The sequence below is a fragment of the Mastacembelus armatus genome, chromosome 3 (assembly GCF_900324485.2).
Source record: "Mastacembelus armatus chromosome 3, fMasArm1.2, whole genome shotgun sequence".
In the NCBI taxonomy this organism is placed as follows: Eukaryota; Metazoa; Chordata; class Actinopteri; order Synbranchiformes; family Mastacembelidae; genus Mastacembelus; species Mastacembelus armatus.
The window spans coordinates 10,136,804-10,159,937 of record NC_046635.1 but is presented as its reverse complement, the minus strand read 5'-3'; the positions used below and the strand labels follow the sequence as shown (position 1 = coordinate 10,159,937).

The following is a 23,134-nucleotide window of genomic DNA, read 5'->3' as shown; positions in this document are numbered from 1 at the left end:
GACTGGAAGGTTATATGGCATGATTAGATCTGGCTGGGACAAGTGAAAAAGAAGCCGAGCTTTCCCCTCCCTCATCAACACCACTGTGGTGCCTTGAGTAAGGCCCTTAACCCCAGCTGCTCCAGTGGGGCTGCTCAGTGACCAGCAGGTCAGACTGTGGTTGAACTGAGCAGCTTCCAGGTGTGAATGTGTAACTGTATAAATATGATCAGGGTGTTTTATGTATAGGAGAGGTTGTCTCTCAGTGAAACTACTCTAAATAAATAGAGGTAAAAAATCTCCTACATTTGTTTTTAGTTCGGATTTGAATTAGGGAATTAGGGTAAATGTTCATGTAATGTCTACTGGATATAATGCATTCAAGTCATACCACAAATAACTAATTTTAAATTTTCAGATTCATTCTGTGAATTCATTTTGGTCCATAAACAGATTTAGCAATTCAAACATGCCTAGCAAATCTACATGGTATTTTTATTCAAACATATTACATGCTTTGCCTTTAACTGAAGATACCATACATTCTCCACACTGAATATCCTATAGAAACCAGTGAAATACAACATTGTATTCTTATTCCCTTCTGTTGCATACATTCTGGCTGAATCTTTGTTGCTGTAGTTGCTCTGTTTTTTTCCTCTCAACTTATAGTTCTCAGGATCAGATGTCCTCAGTTTTTTTTATGTGAGGGTGGGACCTCTCCAGTATGTGCCTATGTGAAATAGGGATGAAATCCTTAAACATGGACTCTGTGTTTAACATTCCTGTGGCTCTAGCGATTTCAGACCAACCTTAAAAACCGCAAGCTGTCAATGGCACAACATGACCATACTGTAGATCCCTGCACTACTATAAAGGCAAAGTTGTTCTGCGGTGACTTGGCATGTGATGTGTACTTTACATTGTTTAAAGGACACAGAAATAGTAAGATATTGACATGTTTACTCAGACTTATCTGGACTTTCTTTACGCTGGATCACATGTTGATTGTGGTGGGGTTTTTTTTGTTTCTTTTGTAGCTTATTCATAGTTTTTGAGTTTTTTTTTAAGGGATAAGACAATGCATTGGATTTTCTTAATGCTAGAACTATTGCCCTTTTTCTGTTTTCAGATGGCAAGTAGAAGTAAACTGTAAAACTGTAAAAACTGGCTAGACTATTTTTTAAAAGCATTTGGACTTTTGCTGTCTATTTTTATTTGTGTATCGCCTTTCATCTAGACCTTATTTCCCGTCTTTCCCCGTCATGGTCTGTTTAGACTTTCTTCATTTCTTTCCAGAGAATCATGTGAGTCTGAGGATGCTGCAAGTCTGCCATCTTCATATCCATCTTCACCTACAGAGAACGGCACAGTGGCCACAGACACACGGAGTCGACCCAGCTCCAAAAGCACTTTAGAGGAGAATGCCTATGAGGACATAGTAGGTAAGCACACTAGCCATAGAAACAGTAGAAAGGACCTTCATTTAATTTCATGTCTGAACAAGGTCGTTCTTGGTCAGAGTTTAGAGTTTAGAGTTGGTTTCATATTGACTGGCGACCTGTCCAGGGTGTACCCCTGCCTTTCACCCAAAGAGAGCTCGGATAGGCTCCAGCGGATCCCCGTGACTCTGGTTAGGAATAAGTGGGTATAGATGATGGATGGATGGTTTCATATTGTTAAATATTAATATTTGCTGTTTTCATTTATTTATTTATTGGCCTTTTTGTTGTCACTTTCTGTCTAAGATAGTGAACTAAACACCTTCGTGTTTTGGACCAATGATCAGACAAAACATGACATGAATCAAACAACCAGTTAAAACTTTGGACAGATTAAGACATAATGAAAATAATTCTTCACCTTAACACAGTTCATGTGGCAGATCTTAACATCAATGATGAGTAAATACAGACATTATATAGTTATTGTGAAAGCAACAGTCCCTTAGAAGAAGGTGATCATGTGATATATGTGCAACAAGGAACATATGTAATAAGACTATGAAAGTAGCGCCTCCTCCTGCATCTGCCTTATGCAGGGGTTTGTGGTATATTAAAGTCGCAGTGTGGGAGAAGTCAGTGACCTAAGCTAAAAAACCTCACAATCTGTTTTGTGCATGTTATAATCAATAATAACCACAATTGACTAAACGTAAGGTAAACATCTTTACGTTATTGCTAAATTTTGATTGTTGAGCATCATCTCATTATATTGCAACCCTGTTTTGCCAAAGTTGTGTATCTCACTATGAACTCAATACTTCTATCTGTGTATCAAATGCTGAACTTGTTGCAGAGCTACATTCCTTTCCACTAGCAAATGACCCCAAGCCTTCTGCCCAGTCTGTTTGCCAGCTCCCGCAGTTCAAACTTAATGTGGTGGAAAAGCGTGTCAGTATGAGTCTCATGATGAAACTTGGATTACAGATGTTGTAAAAAGTTTTTACACTCAGAGATGCTAAGTGATGACCAAATAAGGGCCGTTTCTTATATGGAAATATTAAATTACTTTTTTTTTTTTTTCTACAAGTAGCCATGTTGTTCTTGGATCTGTGATCAGTGTTGTTCTTTCAGCATTTTTTTTAAGCTAAGGATGTGCAACAGCCTCAGATAGAGCGTCAGGGCATGACTGATTTTCATGTGAATCACTACAAGGCCTCTATTGTTCATCCAGCACTCTGAGTATAGAGTTTGCAGTTTGGAGAGGCACTTTTGACAATCTGCTTCTTCCTGACAAAGACATTATCTCAGTGAGAGTATGAAATTGTTCCAGCTTTTTACAGTGGTTTACAGGTCAGGTGATCGATTTGAAAAGCAGCCACAGCAGTAGGAAATGAGTCATGTTTTGTTCCCTCTGTGCTCTTGTGTTAACAAGTGCTGCATGCAGAATAGAGGTCTCCATGTTTTTAAATGAACTTCATGACGGCATCCTTAGTTGTCTTGATAGGACATAAACTTGCACCATCTTGGTTTTTGGCACTCACAGTAGGCTTGATGTCAGATGCTTAGTTTAAGAGTCCAAGTTGCTTGTGGCCTGTGTTGCACTGTTATCACAATGTTGTGAACAATTGTTATATCAGGTGACTGTTTTAACAAGTGTAGTTAATAAATGGAGTGCCATTGAGTGATCTGTTTACAGGCTAATAAATCCCATCCAGTGATGATGCTATGATTCAGTGGTCTGGAGTCCAACAGTGTCTTGCTTTCACTGACAGCTTGTGGTTTGCTCAAGTGTTGTCTGCACTTTCTCTTGTGGAAAAATCTGGTAGACTGTCTAGTAAAGGTAAGGAGTTACACATTGACAGCTGCATACACCACTGCACCAATGCGTTTGTTATTCTTTGGTGTGAAGTGTAAGAAATGCAGTGCATTCTCCTACATAATGCCTCCAATATGGTCGCAAGCAGATTGCCCCTCATGATTTACATACTGTATGGTTTGTTGTTCTGCCTTACGTGGCGGATTTCTATGTATGACTGAATGGGTGATACTGTAGCTTGTCCACTTTATAGGGTAAGCTGATACTGACATTGTTGAGTTTGTTCTGTGCTTTGCCCTGCCCAGAGAGTCCATTGTTTACATAGAAAGTCATAGTGTGCAGGCGAGGTGTGTCCACTCCCTGCATAATACTGTGTGTCTGGGGGGTGTGTTAGAGAGAGATCTGGATGTTTGTAATCAGGGGAGTAGATTAGTACCCTTCAGTATATAAGCAGCTATATAGACATATCATTTTCTCAGCAGGCTCTCATTACAGTATTGCTTCATTTTAATGGAGTTGCAACACAACATGGGGTCAGACTAAGCTCTGTTCTGTTCTTCAGCTTTAATGTGGCACAGAAATTCACTCCAGTAAACTACTTTATTGTGTGACATAACACAATGCTCTAAAGATCCCTGACAGTGTATGCCATCTGTGTATGTGGTACATGGGTGTGTGTATTTAACTCAAAAGGGTTCAATAATTAAACTAAAAATAGATAACAGAACAGAGCTCTGCCTGCCAGTTAATGTTCGATATTTTTAAAACACTCATTGTTTGAGAACCGGGGTTTATTGGGTTTTCCACTAATAATGCTCAGGAAGAAGGAATACTGCTACCACATAGATTTTTGTTTTTTCCCTTTTCACTGACAGATAACACAGATTTTCTTTATTTTAAAAGTTTCCCTCATGCATTTCAACGCCATCTGGCTCTGTTTTTATTCTTCACTGTGGTTTCTTCACTTTCTCACAACCTTTTTCAGACCCTGCCAAAAAACTATTCTCAGAGCACATGTCTGAATAGACATGGACAAGTTTTCTCTTTATTGAGGTTGGCCCACTGCCAGGTGACATCAGTGCAGCATTCTGTAATGTTCCTTTTCTTTCTTTTTCTGCCATCCTTTATTGATTGAAGCAGCATTGTAACAAAGTATGTGCTTACTGGGTTAAACTTGCATTTTTTAATGTTTAAATCTTTAAAATGAACTGACAATTAGTCTGAGTGGAAACTGATTTTTATAGCTAGTTGCATATGCCTTGTTTGCAATTCCACAGTATGTTTTTATTTTTTCATTTTCCGTGTATTTTGCAAATCTATATCTTAAAAAGTTAAAAAGTAAAACTCTTCAAATTATTTGAGCCATTTTATTACCAGACTCAGTCTAAAAAGATGGCCCTCCACTCCATCTCTCAACGGTAGACAGATTGCATGCCTGGACAGTGACTCACCAGCAGTGTTGTGTCCAGAAGTTTCAGCTGGGCCCACTGGGGGGATGCAGGGCCTGGTGCCAACAGTAACTGTTTTGAAAAAAGGGAGTTCACTTCAGCGAGCTGGGAATGACCTTTGACTTACCTTACATGACTCATCCCTTTCCAGACTAACCAGAGGGAGGCCGCTGACACCCTTAGTGCCCTCCGTTCACCCTTTTTGACCTCATCTGTCTTCTGTCAAAAGCAGCCTCTGTTCATGCTGATGTTATATTTGAGCTACAATAAAATACTTCATCCCCACAGAGAAGGAGAACCCGTATGAGGATGTTGACCTGAAGCGGAAGAGTTTGGGTCGGAAGACTTGCCAGCTGGGGAGCAGCAGATCTTGGACCCCCATGGATAGGAAGCCGAACACTCCACCTCAAGTAAGTCATAAGCTTGTTGGCACCAGCAGTACATAGTAAACATTAAAGATAAAGTGAATCCCCTCATTAGGTGCTGGATCCTGGACAAGATCTTTTTGAAGAATCTCACACTTAATTCGTGCCACTACAGGAAACAGTTTGCTGTGTTTAGATCTGATGATATTACACAGATAGACCCATCTGCAGATTTGGCTACCCCTCTACTGAACTTGTCTAGAAAATACAAACGCAGAGGGTTATTGGTAGTAACTATTAGAGTTATATATTAGTGGGGTAAAACACCCCCTGATCAGCTACTTTGCCATGAATACAACAGGAGAGCAAGTGCTGTATCTGTTTACAGTGTTTTTTTTTTTTTTATTAAAGTCAGTCATGATGTTTTTTTTTTCCATCAGGCCACAAGCAATTACAATCTGAGTTTAGTAGTTTTCCTCACAACAACAGGGCACAGTAAAATGTGTTACTTTGCTGAGGAGTTAGAGGTGAGTGGTCTGTCACCTGCAACTCCTTTTGATTCCAATATAGTCTACAATATTTAAAAGTTATCCACTCAAGAACGTTGTAAAAAACCTATCCACTTAAGAAATATGACTTTTTTTTTTTTTTTTAAGATGAGTTGATTTTTGTAGATGTTGTTTATACCCATATTTGCGACTGGATTGGGACATCCCTTGTAGTAACTTAATACAGCTCTGATATTGCTGTAGACAGTGAGAATAATGTCAGTGAGGTGAATTCGAAACAGTGATGTGGATTACATGTATTTTAAAGCCCTCATGCTTTGGTGCTTTGAATCCTGTGTGGGAAGAAAAACTACTGTATTTAAAGAGGTCATCACCTCATAAATGGAGTTTTACTGAAAATTTTTTTTGTGATTATTACTTAATGGACATCTTCATAAATATCTTGAATTAACAGATTTCGAACGAATAAATGATGAACTCCATCAAACCTTCATTTTTCTTTTCTCTTGGACTAGTTACCTTCCAAACCCAGTAGCCAGTCCCTTCGCCTCTGTGGTTCAAATGACAGGAAGAGCCACCGGATGTCACAGTGGTCCAAACGCTACAGCCATGATGAAATGCTGCTTCTTCCCCAGCTGGGTGTATCATCTTCACCTTGTGGCCTGCTGGATGATAGCCTCTGTAGCACTAGTGATACTCTGACCTCACACAGGCACTGGAGGATCCCCAAGGTACACACTACAAGATCCTACTCAAACACCAACACTAAGTCCTTGCAGAGCTCTGACTTCACAGACAAGCTCAGGTTTCTTTTGGAGCCAAGTGAGAGTTGGAATAGTTTAGGATTATTTGTAGTTCCTCAGTTTGAAAAAGATGTTTTAAAACACATTGCATCTTGATAGTTAGGATTGCTGCAAAGGCTTTAGGCCTTTTTTCAACATCTCACCTTAAAGCCTTTCAGTTTTATTTTTCAGCAACCCATGCAACACTGTTGCTTTTGGCCAGGTATGCCCTCACTTCCTCTATACTTAGGATCAAAAGAAACAAGACAAAATTCCCCAACAGAGAATTTCCTCTTTCCTCTGTTTCTTAGCTGGTCCAGAGGATCAACTCCATTTACTGCACTAAACGTGGGAAGAAGAGGCTGAAGAAAATGTCCATGTCCAGTGTTGAGACTGCGTCTTTGAGAGGTAAGAGCTCTCTGTATTCCCTTTATCCACTAGCTAGACAAACAAGTAAATATTTGTCCCTTAGCCACCCACATCGAGTTCTCACTGTGCTCCTCTCGTGACATAAAGATGTTTGTGAAGCTACCCTTTGACCCAGAGAAAAATTTTCTGTCTGTCTAATGTCTACCTCCAGATGACAACAGTGAGAGCGAGAGTGATTCTGATGACAGGTTCAAAGGTGAGTAACCACATCATTCATTTTGAGCAGTGAGATACTACACTTGTGTTAGCTTTGAACTTTGCCTTAGAGCTGTTTTTCTCAGTACTTATGCAACAGCTTCCTAGTCTTGGATTTTAGTGACCTGGCTTGTAATCAAAAACAACCAAATTATAACTGAAACATTTGCCATATGCACAGGTTGTAGACCACCGTAGACCACACAGCATTTATCACGTCCAGATTCAATGACAGGAATGAATACTGATAAGATTTAGTGATGTTTTCTCTTTTCTTTGACGCAAGCGTTCAGTTGTGTCATTGAAAGTGAATCACACTGAATCTGTCTGACATTTCATTTTCTTACTGCCTCAGATTTACACAGTGAATTTTTTTAGACAGTAACTTGTATATATCAATGTTTGATTCTTTCCTCAGCTCATACCCAGAGGTTGTTGAAACTGCAGTCCATCCTTCGACAGGCCCCTAGTTACCGCACGCTGGAGCTGCAGCTCATTGAGTGGCAGGAGAGAGAACTCTTTGAATATTTTGTGGTTGTCTCTCTAAAAAAGAAACCCAGCAAAAACACTTACTCCCCAGAGGTCACCTACCAGTTTCCAAAGGTAAAAGAAAATGCAAATCCCATATTTTTTGCAGACACCTCTGCTTATTGTTTTTTAAAGCTTCTGATGGGTCAGAGCCACATTATCATCATTGCTGAATGCCTTTGAAAGCAGTGACTGATTTTGAAAACATGCCATGTAGTGTGCTAACAGTGTAAAAAAAAAAAACACACTATCAGTTTAATTGTTTATGGCATGTTCTGGGAAAAGCTCTAATGTCATATGTAATTGATTTGTAGATAGGTGGGGAAAAAAGTAATAATAATGAGAATAAAAGAAATATATACTTTATGCATGGACAGCCCACATCTGATAGGTGTCAACAGCACAAACAACAGCATTTAAAACTCTGATGACTTCTGATGACATCTTTTTATTTTGTGAGTGTATTCCAGTTATGTCACATTTAGTCTGAAAGCTGTAAATGTTAAAGCTACAGTAAATTGGGCTACTGCCATCTAATGTGTTAGAACAAGAATTGATTGCGTACTGTAGAACATAGTTATACGTAGAACAAGTAAGCCATGCCCATTATGAATGTTTAAACTAAAATGAAAAATAATATCAGTGTGAGTTTTTCACACCCAAAAATTGTGAAAACGTCTTATTTAAAACGTCTATAGTTAAAAATAACCAGGATCCATTTGTGTGGCAAGGAAGCGCTTTTAGTTATTTAAAGCTATATTTTAAAGTTATTTAAGATTTACCCGAAGTATGTCCCTTGGGAGAAGTATATCTCTGCCAGCCAGAGGGAATATTAACTAACTAAGTTAATGAAGAACTGAGGGGGCAAAAGTTTAACCTTGCATGGGAGTAATGTTAGTGTGCTCATTTTTTCGGTCATGCCAACACTCATGGGCATCTTAAAAATGAAAGACTGACTTATCTGAGGGAGAATGATCTGATTGAAGCTCCTCTCTTCTCCTCTCACAGCTAGAGAGGCCCACTAAGCAAATGAGGGAGGCAGAACAGAGGCTCAAAGCCATTCCTCAGTTCTGTTTTCCAGATGCAAAAGACTGGAGTCCTGTCTCTGAGTACACCAGGTATAACCAACAACTTCCTATTGTTATTCTGTGCTTCCCATAAAGTAACTTATATGACTGCATGCTAAAAGGTCTCATCTTTCAAACTTCACATTAGGGCTGCGTGACATGGCCAGAAATATTATAACAATAGATTTTTTTCATATTGATAATTATAACTACCATGCTTGCGTGTTGATCCTCATGTATATGCATTTGTTTATTGCTACAGTGAGACCTTTTCCTTCATGTTGACTGGAGAGGATGGCAGCAGGAGGTTTGGATACTGCAGACGCCTGCTGGTAAGCCACTATTAAACTCTCCATCCTCTGTTCCCTGTTCACACCCTGCTGAGCCTTGTTTGTTGTGACAGAGCTTTTTATGTGAACATGTGATGCGGTTTTCCTGTGGGACCATTGATGTGTTACATGACCATCCGCTGTGGCAGCAGGAAAGATAAAGTGTAAATAAAAAATTGAAAAAGAAAACAAAAACATTGCTTGATAGTACAAGGACTTTTCATCTTTCTGTTGTTCATGCTTGCCCATGAAACGCCTATGGCTAGTAGCAGTGGTAGCCAAGGCAAAGCAGCATTATTTATATAATACATTTCAAACACAGAGTCAATTCAATGTACTTTACAGAGGCAAACAAAGACATTAACATTAAAAACAAGCCAGAATACATACAATGAGATTATAAAAACATCTGGAATATCTGGAATTATAATATCACTCACAGGGTTTTGGTTGTTACAAAAATACATAAAAAATAGTTTATTAAATATGTAGCTCTGATGTCATTAATACATTTTGAATTTGATATAATACAGTCTCAGAAAAAAAAAAAACTACATATCCAGATTTGAATTAATGTTGCAAACATTCAGTAATAGTCATAATATAACAATATAATAAAACCCAGTTAGGGTTGACTCATTCAATTTAACAAGAGTTTCTCAGGAGTAGCAAGACAACGAGAAACCATGAAAAATCCAAACTTCGTCATTGTGGAGCACTTCCTCTTCATAATGAGGCTAAAGAGAGCTTTGAAGTTTTTTTTTGGTTGACCTTCACATTTAGTTTGTGGCTAAAGAGCATGACTATATGGGATTTTGTGAATGTGGTGATGATTTTGTTTGCCATTTAGTATTTTAGACTATGTTTAAGGTACTGCAGTGTCTGTCTTTTCAGACATTCGGGATTGACTTTACTGCCACACGTATGTATGCGCTGGGTTACACCCGGACATTTTGGGAATTCTTGGACCAGACAAAAATGTTTTTAACTCTGCTGCTGTCAGGTCTGATCTGCTCTGTTGATCTGAGATACATCTTGATAGAAGCAGATTTTAATGAAGGGTAGAGGAAGAGGTGAGCTCCACTACTCTGCTAACTTTGCTTCCACCCTGCTGTCTGTCCAGCAGTTGGCAGAAACTGAGCATTCCTGAGGACTTGAATCAAGCTCCACATAGTTGATTTAATCATCCATTTGGAAAAGCAGAGAAACAACAGAAGAAAAGTGTATGCCTAATATGGACAAGTGGATTGGTGTTTCTTGAGTGCTTGTGTTCATTTGTGTCTGTGCATTTGAGTGTCTGGTGTCTGTGCTGCCAGTGTCCTGAAGTCTAATGGTCTAGGAGTGTACAGGGGAAGGTAGATATGATCAAATGAATCTAAAAAAACAAAAAAAACACCTGTGTTCAGGAAGTATCCACATGAAGGACTTTTACATCAGATGACAGACTTGGTTTAAAGACTTCAGCTAGAGTATTTAAACAGCAAACCTGCTTATTGTGTTATCATGGTCTGGCCATGATTATTTATTTGTTTCCACACATATGGAAAACATAAGCCTCTCTGTTCCAGTTTTGTAAGTGTTCTTGATCTCATCGGTTTCAATCATGTAATCTGTTCCCCAATTTCATAAAGGTGCAATGCTATATTGCTCTGATTCGCTGTTAAATGCAGTTGTAGTCAGTTTTCAAAATGTCTCTGAACGTATCTCTTGATCAAATCTATTAACATCAGTGTCCAATACGTGTCTATTACCCTTTCTTACAGCCGACCGGGAAAGGACCTCGCCTTCCTGAGGTGTACTGTGTCATCAGCAGACTGGGCTGTTTTGACTTGTTCTCCACGGTGAGTTCAGTCTTGTCCTCTAGCCACACATAGTTGAATGCACAAAGACATACACGCATGCAGATAGCCAGCTACAGGCAGCTAGCTGTGTCTCACAGCTGAAGTTAACTGACTTTTTTCTGAATGCCTGTTCATTAGGAAGTCTTCAGCTGTTTCCTCCTCTTTTGTCTCAGTGGTGCTAACACAGAGCAGAGCAGTCACTCTTATCTGATTACTTAATTAAGTCAAAGTGAGTGAATGCAGACTAATGAAACTATATCTATAAATCTACAAATGCTTTCTTGCTAAATAGAAGAAGATGAAAGATCGAGCTGTGTGTTTGTGAGAGAGACAGACAGAGAGAGAGATAGAGAGAATGAGAGTGGAGATGTCATATGGCCCTAAAAGCGAGTGATTCTCCAATCAACTTTCCAGACAGGAGGCAGCTTGGATCAAAACAGACAGACAGGCACACTATGTGGAATTTTCCAATCACACAGTCATGGAAAGGAATTAATTTGCAATTTTTAAAAACAGAAATGAATACTGAGCTACAGACAATTCTTATTTCTCAAACACATCACGGTATGTCTCGATTCATTGTTGTCATGGTCAGTGACCTCCATGACTGTGCACTTTTTTGTTTTGGTTGCCTAGTTATTGAAAACAGATAAAACCATGGTTTCTTTTCATCCAAGTAGTTTTTGACTGAGGTTTTTTGTGCTTTGTTAATGCCAGGCCTGGTTGTTTTAAGGAAACAGTGCTCTTTCCTCTCTTGTTCAGATCCTGGATGAGGTAGAGAGGCGGAGAGGCATCTCAGCAGCTCTGGTTTATCCCTTCATGAGGAGCCTGATGGAGTCGCCCTTCGCTGCACCAGGGAAGATTATTAAAGTAAAGACCTTTCTGCCTGGTGCAGGAAATGAGGTCAGTGCCGCTGACAAAGCAGAACAATATTGGTTTCTGTTTTATCTTATGCCCATTAGCTCAAACGAAATACCAGGTGTAGCTGTATGAAAGAAAGTCTTCTTTGTTAATTAGATCCACAAACTATGATTTTCAGGTCATTGAGCTGAGACGACCCAATGATTCCCGACTGGAGCATGTGGATTTTGACAGTCTGTTTAAATGCCTCAGTGTACGGCAAGTGATAAGAGTTTTTGCATCGCTGCTGCTGGAGCGTAGAGTCATCTTTGTGGCTGATAAACTCAGGTGAGGCTGTATGATTAGTCCTTTCATCTGCAGAATTTAAAAAATCATCCATCATCTGAGATGATAATTGACACGTTTTCATTCAATTCTCAACATGATCATAGTGATGATTTTGCTTTGTTTTAAATTGTAAGTACAAAGGTTATTTAGCTTCTCATGTGAACTACTACTAGGTACAGTATTTTGATCATATAGATGGACAAAGACCATATTTCAGTCTGCTAGTTGGGCTACAACTTTTATACTGTTGTTTTTACTTCCATTTGTCTGTCCCTTTGCACAAATCCTGGCTGATGGCACAATTGCAGAAATCCTGTCGGGCGCAGACACATAATAGTAGCATTATGTTGTGGTTTTGTCATCTTGGGTTGATGAAATGCAGATTTGTTTAATTATATATACATTAATCAGTATCACAAATTCAGGCAATGGGTCAGTCAGTTAGCCAGTCACTATGTTAGTTTTGATGTCAGATGTAAAGTAGGTCACACCAGTGAAAGTCACTGACAGAGGAGAATATGTTGTGTCTGATAAGATCCAGAGTCTCCAAGGACTCAGTGTCCCACTCTGTCCCCCTACAGAAAACAGAGGGGTACTTTTAGAATTTTGGAGGCGAGGGTGGAGTGAGCGGAGATATGAGTAGAGAAGTAATCTCTCCATGTATCAGAGACCAGTTTAAACAAACATCAGTGGGGGCAGTGACTGTTAGGGGAAGGAATGCACTTCCTGTGTGTGCGACTCTGCCCTCTGTGACTTTACTGTCACCATTTGACTTATGATGCCACGTTCACTCCCTACGTATGACCGACAGCATGCTCTGTGTCCCTGGGGAAAATTGGTCTAAGTTGCTCATTACCAGAGGTGATAACATCAAGGAGTCATTGGGAGGGGATCATGAAGTAACTCACAATGCAATATTACTGTGATATATTGCCCAATAGCAAGTAATTTTGCTATTGCACAGCAGCACATCCTAATATTTGTGTGCCTGAATAATAAGATAAACAGATAAACATACGTCTAACTTGGATTTCTTCACTTTTCATTTTTGTCATTATGTTGTCAGAATTTAAATGTATCCAATACTTCAGTTTATGAACACTTAACATTTCCATCAACATCTTATTTTTAGTGCTAGTTAGCATGATAACATTTTGTTTGACTGTGGCAGGGCCTCATTGCAATATTAATGACTTCTTTGATGAAAGGACCTCTGGTACTGTGGTGTATAATCCATTCCCAACATTCCTAGCCAGCAGAACATGACGTATGTTTTGTTTTTTTTTTTTAAATGTATGTCGAGCACAAACAGGAACCAAGATGAAACACCGTATTAGTCAAAAGGTCTCTGTGGAGGTCGTCTGTGGCTTGTTCCTTTGTGTGCTGTGCTCATTCTAAAAATTACACTGAAACCTTTATTATTTTTACAGAGAGGTTGTTGCTCCTGCATGAAAGTCTCTGCACAGAAATGTTCGTTTAAGTGATCATTCACCACCCGATGCCTGTAATAACAAGTTGGATGCCTCATCAAGTATGTCAATCTGTAACTGCTTAACTCAATTGACCTGCAGATCCAGAATGAGTTTTGTCAGACTTATGTAAACAGCCCCTGTCAGTTCTCAGGCTAGAACTGAGGGGAGTTACTGAAGTGTTTGCGCATATCTGAATTTATTTTTTGGCATTGCACTGAAATACTCCTACAGTAAATATGTTACTACATATTGGATCTAAATTACTTTCCCTGCTGTGATTCCATTGTTAAGATAGATGGTTTTCAATCTTCTATAGTCATGCTTTAAAAAGACAAAAACCACATGCTTTTTTGTGCATAAATCTAATGCATTTAAAAATGAAAAATGCATGATAAAGTTCATTTTAAATTGTTCATAATTGCCAGTTTTTAGACACAAGAGACATTTCTCTCCTCCAGTGTGCTTGAGAGGAAAATAAACTTTATCGTATTTCAAATACAATGTCAATGAGAATCACCTGTTTTCTTGTGTTTTTTTCCCTTCCAAAAATATAATATAAATATATCACAAATCTTTCCTGTGTTATTCAAATTAGATTTACCATCAGATAATATCTGATTATAGTAAGTGGGTTTCTCACATATTGCAACTGCACATATTGACTTCAGCAAAGAAGTGGAGAAAAGTATATGATGAAAGATGAGAAGTCTATATTTGAGAGGAAGAGTGAAAGGAAGAGTATAAAGGGAGGAGAATGTAGGAGGAAACTAAACAATGGCTTCTGAAATCTGCTCATGGCCATGGTGAATTAATCAAGTGCACTTTTCCATAGTACAGCATCCTGAAATGCAAGCCCAAAACTGCTTGTTAAACTACAGGTTTAAAATTGCACTGTGAAGTATTCATATGCATGTTGAGAATATGGTGTCCTGTAGATTTATTGCCACTGCTGCTGGCATTTTTTTTAATCAACTGGTATGTTAGCATAATCAATTCATTTAGTACTTGCTCTCAAACGCTTTCTGTAACAAGTTCTGCAGAACTGGCACCAAGTCAAAACCGCTTTTAACAACTTAACCGGTTTCCCATGTGGTATTTGACTCTGAGGTAGAGTTAAATTGACAGACTGTAAACATGTGAAATGTTACTGTTTTTCAAACAGCCGAGAAATACTTGGCCTTCACCAGAGCCTGACTGACAGCTGAATTTTACATTAGTGTTTACCCCCACATGTAGACGCTCACATATATATGCGGACACTCAGTTACACAAACACCTGCACACATTCATCTGCTCTCTAGACAGCCTTGATCAAACTCAGACGTCATTGTGGGTTTAATAAGAACATGTATAGAGTTTCCCATCAGGAAGCCATTTCTCATTGTAAAATGGCTTCTGCTGTTGCCTTCTGTCAAGCTGAACTTATGCTTGGGGATAAAAATAGAAATTACATGCAGTGGCTTCAGACTGCTTCACTTTTTGCTTTTAAAGTTACTGTGTTGTAGATTCAGTGGATAAATTCGTTATTTTTGCTCTGAATATAGTTCACCAGTGGCAAATTTACTTTTTTTGGAAATGTTTAGAAAGGCACACACCTGTGTATATCTTACACAGAGCTATATATACTCTGGTGTTCCTTTATTTTCTAGGTGTTATTTTGAGTTTGGGAAAGGTTTTCACAGCAAAGAATAGTTTTGTGGAGTATTGCAGCAAAACTCCTGTCCTATTTGTCTACTGTCTATGGAATCATGTCTAAGCCATGCCAGACCTGGTAGACAGAACTGCTTTAGTAGAGCTGTGAAGCATGTGGTGATACAGGCTGCTGTCTCCCTCCCTCTCTCTTTCTCAGACTCTGAAATTTTTCCCCTCCTCTGGGTTTCATAGACTAAGCCTCTCGATCCCATGTTTCCTGGACTATCTGCCAGTTCAGCCTCACACACAGTGATCCAGGCCTGGCAGACCTACGAGAGCTAATATGTCAGGATTAGCTTGCAAACCTCAACACATAACAGCTCTGCACAGACCTCACTTCTGCAGAACTGCTTGTTCTATTTTTTCCACTGGAATCATACATTTGTATGACTTTTAAGTTTGCAGTTGAGTGGAAATCAATCAATCTTTGAATCTCAGTTTATGATTGTGTGGTGAAATTTTTGAGGTTATAAGATTAAAAAAGATTCAGTCTCACAAACTCAAATATATATATAAGAACAACAAAATATCAAGAGCATCTACAGCCATGCTAGTGATTGTATGGGACTCCTCTAAGGCAAAGCTAAAGCCTTACACCAGCATGCTAATATGCTCATAGTGACAGTGCTAACATGCTGATATTTTCCATGTTTACCATGTTGCTAACATTCTATAATTGGCACTAAACACAAAATATACACGTTTTGTAGGTATTTAGTCATAATCCACAGTATTAAAAAAATCCATCAGTTTATAAATTTTAGTCCAGACTAAAGTGATAGATTGACCAACTAAAAGAACAATATTGTTTTCCCTAAGGTTGGTTTTGTATGGCTAAAAAACACCAGTCTAATACAACCACATGGCAACCTCTATAGTTGTCTACATATACAAACCCAAAACAACTGTTAAATTCAGATGAGAAAGTGGTTTGTCTAAAATTTCCATCTGCTTAAAATCATTCGTTCAGCATGTTTAATATTTTGTGACTTATTTATTATCCTCACCTGTTAGTGACCAGAAAGCATTTCCCTCTTTTTTCATGGTCTGAGGGTATGAAGTTTTGGTCGGACTCTATCAGGAATGTCCCTCTCTCTTTCCAGAGTTGAGTGGCAACCTCAGATAGGGCAGAGTGTTTTCATTGCAAGTTCATCTTCTCCCAGGAGTGTGTGGTTGGGGAATGAGTGTAATTGAGCCCTTTGGTATCAATGGTGTGTAGGGCCATGTGTAGCCTGTGGCGAAGGTTTTCTAAGATCTGTGCCCCATCACTCCCTGTTGGAACTCGTCAAAGCCAGGAGATGGGATCTGTTAAGAATTATCAAGCCCTCCTTAGGCAAATGGAAATCAGACCAGCCAAAGCAAAACTGCAAATGCTTTGTGTTATGAGTGAACTGGAAACGGCCTAAGAAGACCGAATGCTGTGGTTATTTGTAGTTTTTATTGGGTTTTCACTGGTGCAATTCTATTTCACCATATCAAGAAAACACATTTTAATCTTGGCAGTTTGACTCATGGGAAGTTAAGATGAAAAGGCAAAAATGTAGCCTGCAAGAATATTATGGAAATGTTTGTGGGAGTCATTTATCTCAGCACATTGATTAAGTTACTGATCTCAGTTCTCAGTGTGTCGGTATTAGTAAAATTTCTCTGGGCTGGATGAGGTCACATCAAAGGGAATAACTTCTGCTTACTTGGATGTTCTGTTTGCTGTTGATGACAGTACCATCGAAAATATTCCTCATTAAACGTGTATATATGGGGTTCGTTTGCATACCATGCTTTGATCCCTGGTCTTGCTCTTGATCCATACTGATTTAGTGCTCCTTTTTGTGTGTGTGTGTGTGTGTGTGTGTGATTAGAGCCAGTTTATTTTCACTCTCTTTGTGTACATGGACTGGACAGTATGTAGAGGACAGAGGGGAGGAGGGTCAGCCACTGTCAACAAGCGACAGATCGTGAGAAAGACGAGCTGCTATTTGTGATCTTGATGTTATACCACAGCTGTCGAGGATAAACCGAATTGCTGCTTTTTGGTATTACGTCAACAATCCTCCAGCTTAACAATACCAACATGTCAGAGGCATATGCCTCCGCTGAAAACAGAGCAGAGCAATGTCACAATAACACATTTTATCCGGCCCACTCTTCATCTTTGTGGTTTGCAGTCGGTAATCTTAAAAGTGAGAGAGGTGGAAGGGAAATAATGGCATTCATTTGTCCAGATGTTGTTGTTCTTTCAGAGTCCCTTTTTGTATTTGTGTAACAACAGTCTGTTGTATCCAGAGCTGCAGGAAGAACAAAGTGTCAAAGCCAGAGTACATAGCTGTGCTGTTATGCCTCATGTAAATGTAACTGTTTCAGTGAAAAGAGGATTAAATAGTCATTTAACTTGGGGAAAGAACTTGGCCACGGAAATACAGTTGGTGATTTTATAGTTCTGTCTGTAGCCCAGTTCATGATTTAATGATAATGAATTAAACATTTTCTAGTCTTTGTAGTTAATGGTTGCATTAGGCAGTGTTTTGGGGGGGAAAGTTTTTACCGCACAACCCACCACTCCCGTGTCAGCATCGGAAAAAAAAATTAATTATCTAGTGAAACATCTGTCGTGTTTTGACTGAGATTGGTTTAATCTGGTGTGGCCTCTCCAGGGAGTTGTTGTGTGAGTGTAAAGGTGATTAATGGTGTGTGTTTGTTTTTTTGTTTCCCATCATCAGCACCCTGTCGAGCTGCATGCATGCAGTGGTGGCACTGCTCTACCCCTTTTCCTGGCAACACACCTTCATCCCAGTGTTGCCAGGGTCCATGTTGGACATTGTCTGCTGTCCCACTCCCTTTCTGGTGGGCCTGCTGTCCAGCTCACTGCCTAAACTTAAGGAGCTGCCTGTGGAAGAGGTGAGTACGTCATATCTGGACTGGTCTGTTCTCTTCCAGACTGTAAGGTTTACATGTCCCTATGAGCTCATACACAAATCTATGAGCACAACATTTACATATTTATTATCACCTTATGAATTTGTTGTGATGTTAGTGCACAATAAATATTTTGGTCATGAAAATGAAACACGTTTTTAATTAGTTACACAGGTGGGCACCTGGCCTGGAAATGACTGTAGTGTTTCTTTCTCTACATTTCCATATACCTCTCAGACTGAGAGGTAAATTCCGTGAAAAGACCATGTCAGTCCCAGTTCACACTGACCTGTTAATAGGCTGTCAAAAACATCTGCTGTGTGCTCACATTTCAAGTCCCGCTTCCTTTTTGTTTACTGACTCATAAAACACTCCTAAAAAATTTGTAGTTCTTTAATGGTGATGATTGTTGATTTCACAGAGAAAGCAGGTGTTTTTGATTAGTTCCTCAGAATGATATGCTCCTCTTTCCTTTTCTCAGGCTTTAATGGTCGACCTTGGAACTGACCGATTCATCCGGCAGGTTAGTCTATGAACTTATGAAACAAAGAAAAACCTGATCATAAAGTGAGACAATAACTTTGGCTCAACAGTGGTCACTGTGGCCACAAGTGGTAATTGCAAGACAATGGCAATTCCCCTTTATTTTCCAATGTTTTTTTGAGTCAGTTGGAAAAAAACATATGCTGATCAGTTACAATATCTTGTATTTATTTCTCATTTTACTAGAGAATTGTCATGTTGTAATGTTTTTTGCACAGCAGCAAAATCTAACTTTTTTTTTTACAAAAGCTCGCAAACATTGTTATTATAAGGTACTGTCATGCAAAGTGAGGCTGAGGCAGCAAAAGTATTGAATGTTTATGGTGTAAAAGGACGAGGGGGGGGTGTTAGTCCTTATGAATTCAGCTTCCCATTTGTAAGAGACAGATTGTTTTTTTTTTTTTTTTTTTTTTTTTTTTTTGTTTCAAAAATTACAGTCTTGCTTTGAAGAGTACTATAAAACATGTGGTCCTTTTGTGTAAGTCTACGCCTTTAAACGTGCTCTGCAAAAATTGTTGTTTATCACTGGCGACTGCAGTGTTTTCATTTGTTTATAGATGGACGACGAGGCCTCGCTTTTGCCGCGGAAACTTCAAGCAGCTCTTGAGCAAGCGCTGGAGCAGAGGAATGACATCATCAATCAGGACTCTGACAGTGAGTCAGACGAAGGTGAATATATGAGAAACCATCTCTTCTGTCCAAGACAGATGTTATCCTTTTTAATTAGAGCACTATCTATAGCAGAACATGTTCAGTCCTTGTCTCAGTGAAACTTTCTGGGAAATGATGGTTAGGCAGGCGTTACAGACTTTACATGGTAATATCATTCATAGGTTTACCTAAGGAGTGAGATCATACAGTTTTACTCAAGATAAAAGGTATTAGAATTAGAATTATGGGCTATGTCCCTGAATCTTTACACAGTTAACAGTATCTCTAGGTGACTTTTATGGCTTATGTGGCCATGAGCACTGAGCCAAGTCATGTATTATTTTTAATGTTACTCTGACACAACCTGTCCAGGTTGGGTCCAAAGAGAGCTGTGATAGGCTCCAGCAGATCCCTGTGACCCTAATTAGGAATAAGTGGGTATAGATAATGGATGGTTGGATGTTGCTCTAACAATTTAACTGTCTCTAAAGAGAGTGCCAAACAGTGTGACATGTTTTATTATATTATTATTCATACCAATGTAATGACTGAACTATGCACTGTAATTAATCCCTTCTCCTGGGTCTCAATAGAGTACAACTCACTGAACAGCCTGGTGTCAGAGGCCTTCATCCGCTTCTTCCTGGAGACCATTGGCCATTACTCCCTGTTTATCACTCAGAATGAGCGCGGAGAGCGCGTTTTCCAAAGGGAGGCCTTCCGCAAATCTGTGGCATCTAAAAGCATCCGTCGTTTCTTGGGTGTCTTCATGGAGTCTCAGATGTTTGCAGGGTTCATTCAGGATCGGGAGCTAAGAAAGACCCGCGCTAAAGGTGAACTGTTGTTCTCTGAGTCTCAGTTGTTTCTGTGAATGGCCTCTTTCCCCCTTAAAAGTTTGGCTGAAACTTTTTTCCTATGGATTTCCCCTCCGGTAGTTTGCAGCTGTGCAGAACACGATTCTGCACAAATACTGACATCTTGTGGCAGAAAGTTTTCATCAGCATGATTGAGATGTTTCATACACATGCACACATTTTTTGAATCTCTTGTATTGTCCTGTTGACAGGTCTGTTTGAGCAGAGGGTGGATCAGTATCTGGAGGAGCTGCCGGACACAGAGCAGAGTGGGGTCAACAAGTTCCTTAAAGGGCTTGGTGAGTTTTTCAGCAGACATACAAGGCTGGTCTCAAATTCCAGGACTTTGGAATTTAACCAGTTTATTGCAAATCAGGCTGCATAGAGAAATTAAAATATTTCCTTCTCTTACCTTTTTGAACATTCTCCGAGGACGAGATTAGATCACATGTGACACTCATAAGTTACTGTTGTATTGCCAGGGGGGGTGTACACCAATTTTTAAACGCTTTCAATTGCTGCTAGTCATATAGTCTGTCCAGATTTGAAAACATTTAATCTAATATGTGAGAATTTTTCTGTCTACACTTTATAATTAGGTCAAACATATTTTTGCTCATTGATAATTTGCTTGCATGCATGACCTTCACTGTGCAAAACGATGTTGCTGTCCTGAAATCTTACTTTAAAGCATGTAACACAATATACAACACAACTAGCACTACTATAGGTCATCGGTTCTTTTTTGTGGAAGAGCCATAATAAGCACTAATTATTATTCTAACAAAAAGTGTTATTTGTTTAACTATGCCTCTAGGGTATTTTTAAAGCTGTATCAGAAGTCACCAACTTTAGCAGATATCCATATTCGTATAAAAGAAATCAAGATCGGATTAAACATCACAAAATCTCAGCATGAGCTAATCTTCACAGATCATACGAATAACCTGAATTAAATTTAAGGTCTCAGTTGTTGGGAATTTCACATGAGCTAATGGATTTGTTTGAATTTTTTTTTTTTTTCAGGAAGTAAAATGAAGTTTCTCCACAAAAAGAACTGAGGAAAATTCACCCTTGTGTTTTCAGACATAGAACAAACTGAAGTCCTGATGTCTGAAGTCTGTACATGATGATTCCCGTCATTTGTCTTTTGTCGACATTTTTTTATGTAAACATGTAAATAATACTGTAAGCTGGCTGTGATAGTCTTCAGTGTATGTTTATAGTATCTTATGAGATAGTGATAGCAGGAAGGTACACGAGTGAGCCGTCGAGTAACCACTGATGTCCAGGTGTGCTTGTGAAGAGTGTTATCAGAATGTGTGCTTGTATGTGACTTGATATGGGCATAGATGTACAGATCATATGTATTCGTTTTGCATTATTTTACAACAGTGTTGTCCTCTGTTTAAGGAGTGTGAAACCTAAAACTGTACATGCATCAAGACAATGAAGAACATGATTGTAACCCTTCAGTGTCTTTTGCAAACTTTTATTAAAAAAAATTTTAAAAAAGGCTTTAAATGCCTGAGTGTACAGTTTTGAGTTTACTAATAACTTACAGTTGTACAGTTTTTAGTTAAAACGCCAACCTATGATTTTATCTCTTCTTCAATCAGAAATTTATCAGGATTTCACAAAAGAAATCAAATGTTACACTTTTCCTGTCATCAACCAAAGCTCTGTTATCTATAATACGACCAGATCAGAATCACTCCACAATCATTATTACTTTGTTTGGTTGCCTCCCAAAAACCAAGGCTCAAAGGGTACAGATATCACATTTGTAAAAGCAAATGTGTAATTCTCATTTTGCCAGATGATATGAAATCACCTTGTTTTACATCTCACATCTCTTTGACGTCTTCCCCCAAAGCTATGCATTAGGAGAAGCTGATAAGATCCCAAAAGGCACAGTTAGTCTAGCACCAGCTACCACATGCTGTTGGTAACCTAATTACTTCGGCACACATCACTCTGGAGGCTGTCACTGCCACACTGTTATTAGTTCTCCTAACTGAGAGGCTCACTGTTGATTCCAGCTGCCATATTTCCTTTCCCCTGCTTGTGTCCTTTATAGCAATTAAGGGTGACATTTGACGTGGAATACCTTTGTTGGGTTTTAACGGTTGCTAAAAAAAAAAAGAAGCTGCACAACTGTGGAGGATTCTTTACTTTGTGAAAGTAGCATGTCCACAGTATAACATAAAAGTGCAGAAATATTATCAGGAAAATGTACATAGAGTATTAATAGTAAAAGTTGTCTTTTACAAACTGCCTTATGCTTATATACCTCAGAATTAAGTCTGATGAATGAAGTAATTTTTCATAGATCCCTTCTATTTTGACATATGTAATCATTCTCAAAACTACATACAAACAAATGAATGTCATTGTATTGATTTTAAAACCACCCATCACAGATAACATATCAGTGTGGAAGCATTTTAATTCAAGTAACTACAGTTTTACAGTCTAGTACATCCATTGACTTAACAGAGTACAAAACTACTAAACAAATGTTAATCTTGTTGTTTCAAGGTAGTTACACTTCAGCCTGCCTCTATTTTAAAGCCATACTTTCAAACACAGTTTCATTTAATATAGTACTTTTAGCCCACTAGATTCATCTGATGGTTGTTGCTTCTCATGTTACATAGATACCAAAGGTAAATGCATTACTCAGTAGTTGTACAGCACATGTGGTGGTGGACCACCTGCCACACTGTCACATACTTATTGCAGGTTAATGCATAAATAGTTTAACACCACGAAGGAGACGAGTGAGCAGTTTGGACATAGTGCACATGCTGCTGGATAGAAAACTTTGAAGTGTGAATAGGAGTGAGCTGTAGCAGTGGATGCCCATGAGTGATTTGATTGCAGACAGGCAGCAGCAGTTTACTCAGCTACTATGCTCAGGATACTTTATACTGTAGGCTCAGTTTAGCCTCCACATATTAAATGTTGTTTAAATGCAACTGTCCAAATATAATATATAATAACAAACCAGGGACCATTCTGCTGCATAAATACTTTTGATCACTTACTACTTAAAAAAAAAAGCAGACTTTTTGCATTGATATTC

At 38.8% G+C, this 23,134-nt stretch overlaps 1 protein-coding gene across 2 annotated transcripts in view; it reads left to right on the top strand.

The window, feature by feature from the left end:
- The window catches only part of dennd2b (DENN domain containing 2B), a 42,082-nt gene extending 20,515 nt beyond the window's left edge, over positions 1–21,567 (top strand). For both annotated transcript variants that reach the window (XM_026319757.1, XM_026319755.2), the window contains exons 4-20: positions 1,279–1,424; positions 4,977–5,098; positions 6,078–6,293; positions 6,656–6,752; positions 6,925–6,969; positions 7,387–7,571; positions 8,505–8,614; positions 8,826–8,895; positions 10,656–10,733; positions 11,496–11,636; positions 11,773–11,921; positions 17,803–17,980; positions 18,480–18,521; positions 19,099–19,210; positions 19,786–20,025; positions 20,259–20,345; positions 21,073–21,567. In XM_026319757.1, the coding sequence (XP_026175542.1) occupies positions 1,279–1,424; positions 4,977–5,098; positions 6,078–6,293; positions 6,656–6,752; positions 6,925–6,969; positions 7,387–7,571; positions 8,505–8,614; positions 8,826–8,895; positions 10,656–10,733; positions 11,496–11,636; positions 11,773–11,921; positions 17,803–17,980; positions 18,480–18,521; positions 19,099–19,210; positions 19,786–20,025; positions 20,259–20,345; positions 21,073–21,107 (2,053 nt within the window). In that variant the 3' untranslated portion in view covers positions 21,108–21,567. The remainder of the gene's footprint in view (positions 1–1,278; positions 1,425–4,976; positions 5,099–6,077; positions 6,294–6,655; positions 6,753–6,924; positions 6,970–7,386; positions 7,572–8,504; positions 8,615–8,825; positions 8,896–10,655; positions 10,734–11,495; positions 11,637–11,772; positions 11,922–17,802; positions 17,981–18,479; positions 18,522–19,098; positions 19,211–19,785; positions 20,026–20,258; positions 20,346–21,072) is intronic.
- The last annotated feature ends 1,567 nt before the right edge of the window (positions 21,568–23,134 follow it).